The 13,407-nt window shown below is 40.2% G+C and overlaps 1 protein-coding gene across 1 annotated transcript in view; it reads left to right on the top strand.

Moving 5' to 3' along the window:
• The first annotated feature begins 10,617 nt into the window (after positions 1-10,617).
• The window catches only part of ARHGEF3 (Rho guanine nucleotide exchange factor 3), a 95,896-nt gene continuing 93,106 nt past the window's right edge, over positions 10,618-13,407 (top strand). Inside the window, exon 1 of the mRNA XM_014307631.2 lies at positions 10,618-10,709. Within this exon, the coding sequence (XP_014163106.1) occupies positions 10,621-10,709 (89 nt within the window). The 5' untranslated portion in view covers positions 10,618-10,620. The remainder of the gene's footprint in view (positions 10,710-13,407) is intronic.

Here is a 13,407-nt window from a genome sequence, read left to right as displayed (position 1 = left end):
GGCCGCGGCGGGCTGTGAGGGAGGCAGCGCGGTCTCTGCGGCGCGCAGGTGAAGGCGCGGGGCGGTTCGTGTGGCTGCGCGGTCAGTGCGCTGCTGCTCCTCGGTGCTGGGCTCGGCGGCGGCCAGGAACTGTGATTTGCTGCGGAACCATTTACATCCATGCAAGAAATTCAACTCCGGTAATTTTTTCCCTGAATTTCATTTTTTAAATTGAGTTTTTATATAGCTCTTAAATCTTACGACTTTATGAACGTTCTTGTGTACCTTTTCCATGTCTACCTACATTTAGTAGTGAAATTTCCAGTTCAATGTTATCCTTTAGTACTTTTTCACAGTTAAAGGGCAGAGGAAATTCCCTCATCATCAAACACTTGCTATGGCATTACTTTGGCTGCCTACTTCGTTCTGCAGCATGTACAGAGGTCTGCTGAGTGCAACAAGTTATGAGATGGATGTTGTACCTGTACAGAATTTGAGTTCAGAATAGGAGAACCCATGGGATTTGGAAACGAATGGAGCTAAGTATTTATTGCAGAATTACAGTGCTTGCACAATGTAGGTGGTAGAGAGTGTGAAACAGAACTGCCCTGGTGCGGATGAGGTAAGGGAATGCATGGGTATATCTCTGGCTTGTCATTTAGTGGATTGAGTCGTATTTAACTTTTTCATATGTATGATATGATACCTGTTCTCAGTAAATAGTTGTTAGGCAGTGTCAGTACAGTGTCAGTAAATAAAATGTTATTGTTTTGAACAGAGATGCCATTCGCTCTCCATAGGAGCGGTGTGTATGGGTTAGCAGTGTGACAAGGCCTTGTGTCCCACTGTAACACTCAGTATCATTCCCTGCACATTCTCACAGACCTCCGCTCTGTTTTGAATAGCTCACTTCTTCTCAGCACTGTTTTTGTGTAGACAGTTGTTCTGGCTTGATTCCAAGTTGTGGGAGTTGTTTGTGCACGTAATTTGGAGGTGTATTATGTGGAGTTGCTTCCAGCAAGTAGCAAGTGAGACCACGTGGCCTTAAACAAAACTGTTTTGTTTTGCTGCTCATGAATTGAAGTGGGTGACACCCGCTTCTGCTCGGGAGTTTATGTGTAACACCTTCATATTGACTCAGGAGCTTTTTTCCCGGGTTAAAAAGCTCCTGAGTGTTTCTTTTTTCCTATCTTAAATATTTTGCTTTAAGTGTTGAAGGAAATTAACCTGACCTCTTAAATTTTGTTTATCCTGGTGTTTTATTTGTATGTTTCCGTGGTTTAGGTTTTTGAGCAGTCTCCTTTGATGAAAGAAATTTTTGGGGTTTCTTTTCGGGGTTTCTTTTTTTTTTTTTTTTGGTGAGAGCATCTGCCTGCTGCTACAAATGCTGTAATGAATGCACTTAGAGTCCTTTTTGCAATGCTTTCTGTAGGTGCTGTATTTTATTGAAGACAACTTATACTCAGTGTACGAGTGAGAGCTGCATTTGGAGAAATAATTTGTTGCCTTTTAATTCCTGTGAGATATGGAGGGAAACTGGTGAATGATATAATTGTGGAAGACAATTTTGTTTAATTCAAGTAGTCTCTTTATGTGTCTTTGCTTTGTTACCAAAGTGTGCCTCTCAACTTGTGGGGATGTGTTGTGGATTCCAGTTGTTTGGGCCACATGAAATTAACAAATAGCTGAGGCCTTGCATAAGTCTTTAGGAGTGTGTAAATTTACTGTTATGTAGTATCTAAAAAAAAATGGAAAATAAAGGACTTGGTAAATACACTCCATTAATGCGTGATTAACTCGCACCTCCTGCTTTTCTTATATAAAGTAGCTATTCTGAAATGAGTGTTTATTTAGGATGTGGCTGTGTTGGTCTCCACCCCAGATGTGGCACAGGGGATGTGCAAGCACACACAGAGTGTTCTCCCCTCTAGTGCCGGCCGGGGCAGAACGTGCAGGGATGTGCTGTCAAGTACCCACATGTGGGCAATGATTAACTCGCAGTGCTCGGCACAGCCCGGGATCAGCTGAAAGGGTTCCTGGCCAAAGGACCAGGCTGTTAATACCCAAACACAGGGGTGTGTACATTCATTTACTTTTCATTTACTTCCCAACCAGGGCTGCTCAGTAGCCCGAGGGGAGGCTGCTGCCTGGCCGGAGAGGTCTTTGCAGAAACCTGTGTGTTACCCAGACCACTGCTGAGGGCAGTGATTGAAGGTATGGCCAGCAGTAAAATGTGGCAATTCCTCCAAAAAATTGTTTGAACTGGACAAGAAGTAGAAGTTTATGTTCTTGGTAATGAGAGGGGGTTTTGGCCTTTTGTGTTAAATCATTATATATGCAATCAGAAATGTAACGAGGAAGGTGCCCCATACTGTTGTTCTTCCTTTTTCCCTTTCTGTAGAGTTAATTACCCTCACGGTCCTCTGGTTGCCCTCGTAGCTCTGCAGGTGGAATCAATGTGAGGTACAACTTGCATCCAGAAAAGCTTACTGGCTTTTACACTGCTGAAGCTTACATAAACTTGGAAAGTTGGCAAGAATTATCTGGACTTGTGTGGTTTCTGTAGAACAAGAACAGCTGCTCTGCTGGTATCATCTCTTAGACATTTTAGTCGTTAAAGTACAGCTTTTTTTAGTTTATTTTAAACACTTCACCATTTCTCCCTAATTAATTTTCGGTATTATAATGAGGAGAAGAGTATGTCCATTCTACTGTGTGTACTGTATCAGGAATCCTATTGGTTTTATTATAAATACAACAGTGTGCCCGTGTAGTGTTCCTTCAGAAGGCTTTGTGTTCCTTCCTAGTGTTCCTTCAGGGCTATCACCTATTTCCTGAAGATGACAATCAGCTCTTTGGACAGGATGTATCTTGGGGGTGACTGACTCTTCCTGCTTATGTATGGCCTGTACTTGGGAGAGGTTAAAAAAGGCAGGTAGGAATTGCAGCAGCAGCAGGTTTGTGTGGACATGTGCGGTGCTGAGGGTGTCCCAGGCCTGACATCCCCCAGGACAGGGAGGTTCTTAGGTGAAATGCTTTGCTTACAGAAGTGCTGTCAAAGTTAACATTTGTTGATGCTCCATAGATAAATAATTAAATACCAAGGAAAAAACTCACTCAAGTGAGTTGATTGTTGTGTGGATGGGTGGTCTTGCAAGCTTTCCCATGTGGGCTTGGATTCTGAAAACTTTCCCAGGTAGGTTTGGATTCTGACTGTGCTTAGCAATTGCAGGTGAAACGCTGTAAAAATTCAATTTTTAGGGCAATACAACTCTTTGTCTGTCTTTCAATGTATTGAATAACCAAGAATATAAATGCAAGACAAACGTGAATTGTATTGAACTGTGCAATAATCCTGAATAGAATAATTATGATTATTAAGATGGTAGGCTAAAAGCATGATCATTTTAATTTTAGGCAGAAAATATGATACCCTTCCAAGCAGATAAAATTTTAACCTGCTGCCATTTCCTGGTAGTGATGATTCTGATAAAGGGAAAAATGTGGTGCTATTTCTCTTGGTTTTACTTTTTTCTAAATGTATATTTTTTGAGGATAAACCTCCTTATTATGAGGGAAGCAGGAATACGCTGAAAGGATGAGAAGATATGAAGAAAAGGGACAGTGGTTGCCTTAACTTTATACTGGGCATGCATGCTGTATTTCATTTTTCTTCTGTTTTTCTGAGTCTGCCTTTACCATGAAAAAGGGTTAATTTCAGTGCTAGTTTCAGAAAATGCATTTTTTTGTTTATTTAGTAAGTTGTTCCTTAAATTGACTTAGCTTTGTATAGCCCTTTTAATATTCTTCACGAAAAGAAACATAAAAAGACACTTCTGGAAGTAGTTTTCCTCTAGATAAAATCTAGATTTAAAAAAAACATAGAAAAAATATTTGTGTTTTATTGTTACAACTTTTGAATGGAAACTTAGTGCTTGCTTTCAAATACAGAAGTTTGAGGAGGATAGAGTTAAATAAATCTCAAATTGCTGGTTGTATGAGTCACTAAATTGAGAACATAAATACTCATATTCTTTGGAAAGGACCTCTCAACATTGTTTTCCTGCTTAGTCAACTGCAAAACACAATACAATATGTTTAGCTTAAAAGTAGTTGTATTTGCATTTGAAATCATAGTTTATGATAAAAGTCAGATACCCTTTTGCATGGGAAACTGACCAAAGGCTAGCATTAAGTCTCCAGTGGAAGCTGCATTATCATCCTGATGTGTTTTGTTTGGTTGCTTTGCTGAAAAGAAATACAACCTTGGAGAGGGGTAAAGGGTAGAGCAATGGGCAGTGCTGGAGAAATCTCCCTGCATGCTGGTAGAAGGGATGGGTTGTTTTGTTTGCTGCCTGGTGCTGAAGCCAGAGACTTGAAATAGGAACATCTGGATCTCTTAGTCCAGAGAGAAACAGATTTGATGTAGGACAAGTATGTAATTTCAACATCAATGACAGAAAAATTCTTGATACCTGTGTGTATTCAATAGAGTATAGTACTTAGTGTTCTCTGTATTCTGCTTAAACAGTATATTTCATTTTGTGTGTATCCTTCTGCATTTTAAACCTTCTCTTTAAAATGCATTGTTGAAGTCTTTGCAAGTGTTTTATAATGTTCAATTTTGTCCTAATCAGATGAGTGGTTTGGTTGCAAGTTTTAAGATACAAGAATACTGAAGCCTTAAATTTTTTAAAATTTATATGGCAGTCAACTACTGTGCCTAAAAGTGACAACACAGCTCACAAACATTCCCTACTGTGCCCTGCACTGCTGGAGTTTGACTTGAAACCACTGGCAGCTCCTGATTACTGCAGTTTGGAGAGTGTGGATGAGTCCTTGCTCCTCTATTCCTGGCACTGATGAGCAGCATTATTTAATATGCTGATGTGCAAGACAGACTAAACCAGCATTCTCAATTGTTTCTTGTTCTTTTTTATCATGGTTCTGAAAGCTGTCTGAGATGTAACCCTGTCCTCTCTTTGATGCTGGGAAACTTCTCCAGGGGCTTTCACTGATGGTAATGTTAGCTGGATTACAATGTTATTGATTGCCTTCCATTGATTTTGGTATTTTTAGGGAAAAGAGCAAAGGCTCAGTTGGCCAAAGGACTGGTTCTATTGATAATGTTGTCTCATATTGGGTTGTATTTCTCCAGCATGGAGCACTCTTTCATGTCAGTGGTCTGGCTTCAGCCTGGATTGAATTTTTATCTATTTATATATTTAATAGTTGTCTTTTGCCTTTTAATGTACTTTGTGCTGAGACTAAGTACAACATTTATGCTCTCTCAAAACTAAATATTGTCTTTTCTATATGCTGGATGGACTGTCTCGCTGTCCATAGCAACTGTGTGTCTATAGGAGAGGGAGCCAAACTCAACACTTGATGTGAAGCAGGATCATTCCTTTAAAGCTGCTTCTCTGTCACCTTGAAGAGTTCTGACAGATTCACCAAAATGTGCAGCATCTGTGGTTCTCTGAAGTGCTGCCTCCAAATGTCTTTGTATATATGCTTCTCTAAAGTACCTGTATAAGATTTAACTGCACTTCTGAAGAGGACAGAAGGCATGTATTTTTGCTAGGATGCCTTCAGAACAGGAATAAAAACTCTCAAAAATAGGTATTTGAAAAGGTCCTCTAAAACATAGTTCTTTAGAGCATCAGGTGCATTTTTAAAGACTCAAAGAGAGTAAGTAATAAAATGCCACGTGTTCATGAGGTCAAAACTTGAAATAACCATGGTGTGTGTGGAACCAAGTTTATGGTATGCTGCATGGATGACTTGGATTGAAGTGCTCATACAGAGTGGAATTCTCAGACCTGGCTGCTACTTTGAAATATTCCTCAAGAGCTTCTTGAGTTTTCACCTGGTTTCACTGAAGTGTTGCTGTAGTTGCATAAAAATATTTTGCAGCTCCCATATCTGAGAGTCTTAGGAAAACAATGTCAAGAAAATATTGTTTTTAGAATTTGTTGTTATGCAGTTAAATAGTGAAGTTTGGTTTAAAGTTCAAATGTGCCCTTTAGCAAACTGTTTGCCTAAGGCGGCAGCTGGCTGGGAGCTGAGTGCTTTCGAGATGGGAGATACTCGTGTTTGCTGACTTTGGGTGGGGAAAGGTGGCTTTTCAGAGAGCAGTGCAAGGATAAACGTGGTCATTCACTAGAAACAGCAGATTTCAGACAGTTGGTGAGAAAATAGGAATGGCCTCTTCAGAGATGTCACACTAAACCTGCTAACAGGTAACCAGCTCTTCAGGCTGTGTGAGCGTAGAGACATTTGCTTCAGAGAGTGGTGGTGAGTAACACATCTTTTTCCCTGTAGTAGATGCTCATTTTTGCCCATTACATAGTGCTGCTACTGCCTTCTTTTTCATTAAGAAGAATAATAGTTTCTGCATTGAGGGTTCTTAGAGTTCAGAAAAGATTTTTTTTTTCCTCATGGTTTCCCTATCAGCTAAGTACAACAAGATACTGTTTCAACAATGCAAAGCATTTTAGTGAGGGTGAGGAACTGTGGGAACATGTTTCATCAGAAGATATTAATTATTTTTGCTTTAACTGTAGTGAACAGCTGTTGAATGATATGTTATTTTTTAACTACGGCTACTGTGGATATCTTGTCTAGAGATACAAATAGGGTGTGGAGGGAAAGGCAAAAAATATTTTTAGCCTGAGGATCAAAGTGTATCTACACTTAGTAACACAAGGGCAAGGGGAAAAAAAAGGTGGAGGAGAAAATGGGCTTTGTATAGGGAATCAGTTTTAGTGAGATTGGCTGATACTTACCCCATTTGTCCAGATCTAAGTCAGGTTTGAGCCTATGGGGTGTTGTGACTTGAATACTTTTCTTGAACCTTCTCATGTTTTTCTGTTCAAGAGATCCTGCAGTGCTGTTCTGTGCAGGTATTCAGGGGCTTCAGTGCTGTGCTACACTAGAGCCTTTCCCCCAGCTTTGTTTTTGTCCCCTTAAGGGCAATTGCAGAACTCCCAAAATTAAACACAAATAAATAAAATATACTTAAATATAACACACTTGTCAGTATTTGAGCTAGTGGCTTACCACTGCTAGGCTTTTCTTTACCATTATGTGATGTAAGAATCTACTCTAAGGCAGGTGGGCCTTAGAGTATTAACAGAGTTAATACTTTCAATGGAAGTATAGAAGAGATAACATAAGAGAATTTAGGGTTTATATTTCCCTCTGGGGACTCTAGTGTTAAGCAACCTATACTTGGTCATAGAAGACTTAAGTATCCTGAATTTCAGATGTCTCATCAAAACCAGCAAGGATGTTTCTTCAAGTTTCCTCAGTAAGACAGAGAGAGTAGTGATAAACTTAATTGCTATAAATAAACACTCTGGCTTTGTTTTGCTGTGTGTTTGTTCTGCAGTTGTGTTTTGCCCACTGCCTGCTATTAGAGCACAGCCTGATCTCCAGGACAGCACCTAATCCAGGAGTGTGTCCCTTATCTGGAACAGGCAAGGTTCAGTGTGCAGAGGCTGAGGAAGAGAATGTGTCTGAGCACTCTCTTAAATTAATATTCATTGACTTGTCTTAGCATCTGGCTTCAAGTTATTAGGAGGGAAGATGATAGATTTATTTTCCTCGTTCAAGTTTCATCATGAACCTTGCCTGTGCTGTAGAGTTCAAGTCCAAACAGGAGCTGGATGGTGATACAGAAAGAGGCACCTGTGAACAGTGTATTTTTTTCTGAACATTATTCTTTTGCTTCTTGAGTTGCATTTCATTTTCTAAGATGTTTTTGTTGCTGGAGGCTGGTTTCTGAGGATAGTGATAGTATTCTGATTGTGTGCATATATATTTTTAAACATATACAAGATTTTCCTTTGCTAGTTTTGGCTTTCATTTTCTGTGGCTCACTTTGAATATGAAAAATATTTTTTAAAGAGTATAAGCCTTACAATTTTCTTTACACAAAAAAAAATTCAGTTTTATTTTAGACCAGCTGAAGCAGTATGTGTTCATTGGAAATATGTCCATAAAATATTCTTAATGCTTGAAAAAATATATTCCTCTTTTACATATTTAAATAATTTTATTTTAAGTAAAAAAAAAATATTCTCAAGAAAGGGTCTTAAGGGAACTCTGTGGCATGTGAGTAAGGAGAGAATCTACAGGCTGAGAATCTTTCTCTGAAAGGACTTTCAAGTAAGAGAAGCTGTGGTAATACTTGGTCTCCCTAGCTTTGTAAAGTTTTGACAGATACCAGTTTTCTGTTTGCCATTTATAAATTAGAATACCTTTGGAGTTTTGACAAGGCCATAAAACTTGTCAGTATTGTGGGGATCAGCTCTTTAATTACCTGTTGCTCCTGGCAGAGAGTGAAGAGGACCTGTGCAGACCTGTTGAGAGGAATAGTGTGACAAAAGTGTGTCCCCAAAGCTTGTCTGAGCCCCTGCTGTCCCACCTGCCAGGTGTGGCTGGGGAGAGCTGCTGGGTGCAGTCCTGAGGTGGCCTCCAAGCCCTGGCAGTGCCTCCATCTCCACAGACAGTAACCAGGGAGTGTGGTTTGGAAGAAGCTGATGTGGACAGCTGATACAGACAAAAGTCACTCAAGGTGCACAGTGTGCTGCTGCTGTTCTCAGATATCAGCCTGGGAATGTGGGGGAGTTTGACAAGATGTATTCCTCTCTATTATTTTATGTGGTTTTCTTTTGCAGAGCATCTCAGAACATAATGCTTTCATTTTTCATATTTCATATTTCATTTATTTTCTGTTAGATTTATGTCAACATTTATCATCAGTTGTTCATAGAAAAGAATAACTTTTAGACAGTAACTTTAACTCTGCTTTTGCTGCTGTTTGAGTGTGGAAGCCTCAGTGCAGAGATAGGTATGGAGTATTGGCTTGGATATTTCCAAGGATGGGGAGGAGAGTGCTGAGCTAGTACTGCTCTAGTACCAGCCCACTAGAAAACAGTGGAAGTTGTACCTTTTTTTTCTGGAATGGCAACCTTTGGGGTTTTGTAATCTGAATCTTTGACCTTCCAACTCTGAGATTTAATGGACTCCTTGTAACCTTGCCCTGGACCTTTGATCTTACTGGTACAGGTGCCTGCACTTGTTGCCATAACTTGTGTGGTCATTGAAGAATCTGGGCTTTACCCAGGTTAGGAAATTGCTCCCTCAGAAAGGGGAACTCTGCAGAAGATGTTAAGTATGGACTCTGGTAATATTGCTCTAACATGTATTTAAGAAAAACTCTTCCTGTGCTATTCTAGACTAGAGAGGCAGGTAATAATTGTTTTCAACACATGTTGCTGCTTGAGCTACTTTTAGAAAGAAAGGGTTTTCTGTGTGGATTTGTTTGGTGGGGTTTTTGTGTTGCTGATTTTTTTTTTCTTTGTGGCATTTTTGTTTGTTTTCTCTTAATTTCTTCTGAGATGATCCACCTGAGAATCAGGAGAAAATCTGAGGTCAAGTGCTGATCCAAAAAGGTTAGATGGCTGAGTGTCTGTTCCTGCCCTCACAGAGGGGCTTTGCCAGGGCTGTTTATCCACTCCTGCATGGGCAGACTTTTGAAGCCAAGATGGGCATTCTCTTCAGAGCGTTTAGTTTGTGCAGGTTGGCTTTATGTACCTGCCAGTGATGGGACGTGTGCCCTGTGCTCAGCTTTTCATGCTGTCCCTGAAATCTGTCAAGTCAGATTTTGACCCAGGTTTCACATAGGTCAAACCAGCTTTTTAATGGTTCTTTGTACCTATTGAAAAAAGTAAGGGATTATTATCTTGACAAGCACAGCTTATTTTCTGGTTATATACTGGTAGATTTTAATTCATATACAGTTGAGCCTGATTTCTTGGTTAGGTCTTGTGCTGATCATAATACAAACTAGGTGTCAAATCAAGTTTAATAGGATGACTGATAGCTAAAAATATCCTCCCCCCCTTAAAAGCAAATGGGAGTGGGTAGGGAAGCTATAGGACTCACAAGTTTCAGGTTAACATTGTGGATCCTGTTACTAAAAATGATTACTGTTTCATGGTGGAATTAACTTGCATTAATGTAGAGTCTTCATTTGTTCTTGCCATGCAAGTCATTTATTGGAAACTTATTTGACCATATAGATCTTTTGTAGGTGCTGTAACTTGGGAATTGCAATTGCAACTGGAATATGTCTGTGCTGTTTTAGAGAGGGACTTCAGCCATGAATGGTTGTTTTCTGCAAAGTGGCAAAGTATGATCTTAAGTTATTAAAATATGCTGAAAAGCTTCTGTAAAGCTTTACCTGTTAGAAATGGAAGTTTTCTCCTGATGTTGTGTGTGTGGATCATCCACAGCAGTGCTGGCTGAATTAGCAGAGCTGCCATGATGCACAGCCCTGGTTACAGGCTTGCTGACATCAACTCTCTTGGCCTGTGTTCAGAAAAGTAAACAGAAGACAATCAGTGTTGGATTTGGCATAACTAGCAAGTCCATAAAACTGCCAAATCCTTCTCAGTGTATTCATCCAATTAATGTCATTGATGTAGGACATTTACTTAAATGAGTAAAACATACTGTATTTGGTTTTTAAAAGTTCTTGTCCTAAAGTTTCCATTTTCTACTTAATTAGTAACCACAGCCTTTACTTAAATAGCATTTTTTTTCTTGTTATTGTTCTTTTGTAGAAACAAAATGATTTCTGAAAGCTCACCTCTTACCATGAGTAGCCCTGCTGTAATAAACCAGTGTGCCAGAGGAGGAATGGAACAAGAAAAAATTTGGTAAGCACTGCTTCTAATTTTCTAAGAGGTTAGTAGGCAGCAATATTGGGAGATGCAGTTTGAAAATTAGGTAAAATAATTATTTGTTTTAAGTGATGCATTAAGTCTGCATTATTTAACAACAGAGAAGGAGAAAGGGAAATTTTTTATTTTGCTTTTGAGGTTTTAGCAGATGACATGATACAGGGTGTCATGGGGGATGGGCTGTGGAAAAACTCCTGTTCATTTCAGCAGTGCAGCAGTTGTGCTTAGGGGATCTTTCACATATGGCAAATGTTTTAATCTCCCACTGCTGTTGGGGTGCTGGGCCATGTTGGTACCAGGACCTTCAGTGCTCTGAGGTTCCTGAGATTCCTACCCTGGGAGACATTACAAAGCCAATAGTTTCTACTTTGTGTATAGAAAAAAATTTACTCTGTGCTAGAGGAAAAAAGCGATTGAAATATTCAAGGGTAGATGTGGAGAAATGCTTACACTTCATAACAATTTTTTTGGTGAAAATTGCCACAGACTATGCAATTTCTAGCACCTGCTTTGTTTCCATGGAGGGAACAGGGGGTTGAAAAGGCTTTGAGACTATTCCACCTGGGTTAATGAGCCTTTTCTTGAGAGCCTGCTGGTTTTTACTTGCTGTTGTTAGCTAGGGATTTTTTGCATTATTTATTTACCATGTGGCAAACAACCAGTAAATTCATGACAGGAAGCATGACACCCATATGAACAAAAACCTACCTTATGTTGTTTTTGTTGTCTGAGAAATACTCTTGAAAAGCTAAAGAATTAAAGAAATATTAGAAAATTCATGTTCTGTTTCCTGTTGCATGCTGTCAGGAAATCAAATAATCTCTTTTTTTTTTGTTTTGGTTTTAATGTAATATTAAACTAACAGCATAATAATACCTGAAAGTAGCTTCTTTTAAACATTTCTTCTGGAACATTCTCAAAAAAACCTCTTTGGATAAAAGGACGGGATGAGGAAGAACTCTGGGCTTCCCTCCTGACTCACAAATCTACTGAAATCTACTTGAGGGGTGGGAAATTGACACAAACACTTTCTTCTTTTGCTGTCTTGCTGATGTTTATATCCTGCTTGTGGTATTGATCTGGGGACAGTTCTGGTTAATATCTTTATCAGTGTCTGCATGAGGGGATGGAGGGCACCCTCAGTACATTTGCAGGTTGCACCCGAAGCTGGATGGGAGTGTTGATCTGCTGGAGGGTAGCAGGGCTCTGCAGAGGGATCTGGACAGGCTGGATCCATGGGCCAAGGCCAGTGGTGTGGGGTTCAACAAGGTAAATTGATGGGTCCTGCACTTGGGTCACAATAGCCCCCTGCATCTCCAGGCTTGGGGACAGAGTGGCTGGAAAGCTGCCTGGCAGGAAAGGATCTGGGGATGTTGGTCGACAGCAGCTGCACATGAGCCCAGGTGAGCCCAGGTGAGCCCAGGTGGCCAAGAAGGCCAGTGGCATCCTGGCTGTATCAGTGATAGTGTGGCCAGCAGGACCAGGGCAGTGACTGTCCCCCTGTACTGGGCACTGCTGAGGCCACAGCTCAGATCCTGGGTTCAGTTTTGGGCCCCTCACTACACAAAGACATTGAGGGGCTGGAGTGTCCAGAGAAGGGCAAGGGAGCTGGGGAAGGGGCTGGAGCACAAGTCTGATGAGGAGCAGCTGAGGGAATTGAGATTGTTTAACCTGGAGATAAGGAGGCCCGGAGAGGACTTTATCAATAGCAGTGTGGTGCATGTCTGGTTAGGTTTCTAAAATACTATTTTTTATTCTGGGCTTCTGTGAATACTAGAGTTGAATGAACATTATTTTTCTCAGCCTACTTTGTGTATAGAAAAAAATTTACTCTGTGCTAGAGGAAAAAAGCGATTGAAATATTCAAGGGTAGATGTGGAGAAATGCTTACACTTCATAACAATTTTTTTGGTGAAAATTGCCACAGACTATGCAATTTCTAGCACCTGCTTTGTTTCCATGGAGGGAACAGGGGGTTGAAAAGGCTTTGAGACTATTCCACCTGGGTTAATGAGCCTTTTCTTGAGAGCCTGCTGGTTTTTACTTGCTGTTGTTAGCTAGGGATTTTTTGCATTATTTATTTACCATGTGGCAAACAACCAGTAAATTCATGACAGGAAGCATGACACCCATATGAACAAAAACCTACCTTATGTTGTTTTTGTTGTCTGAGAAATACTCTTGAAAAGCTAAAGAATTAAAGAAATATTAGAAAATTCATGTTCTGTTTCCTGTTGCATGCTGTCAGGAAATCAAATAATCTCTTTTTTTTTTGTTTTGGTTTTAATGTAATATTAAACTAACAGCATAATAATACCTGAAAGTAGCTTCTTTTAAACATTTCTTCTGGAACATTCCTCAAAAAAACCTTTTTGGATAAAAGGACGGGATGAGGAAGAACTCTGGGCTTCCCTCCTGACTCACAAATCTACTGAAATCTACTTGAGGGGTGGGAAATTGACACAAACACTTTCTTCTTTTGCTGTCTTGCTGATGTTTATATCCTGCTTGTGGTATTGATCTGGGGACAGTTCTGGTTAATATCTTTATCAGTGTCTGCATGAGGGGATGGAGGGCACCCTCAGTACATTTGCAGGTTGCACCCGAAGCTGGATGGGAGTGTTGATCTGCTGGAGGGTAGCAGGGCTCTGCAGAGGGATCTGGACAGGCTGGA

Source organism: Geospiza fortis, unplaced genomic scaffold (genome assembly GCF_000277835.1).
Source record: "Geospiza fortis unplaced genomic scaffold, GeoFor_1.0 scaffold78, whole genome shotgun sequence".
NCBI classification, from domain to species: Eukaryota; Metazoa; Chordata; class Aves; order Passeriformes; family Thraupidae; genus Geospiza; species Geospiza fortis.
This window is presented reverse-complemented; position numbering and strand designations above follow the sequence as displayed.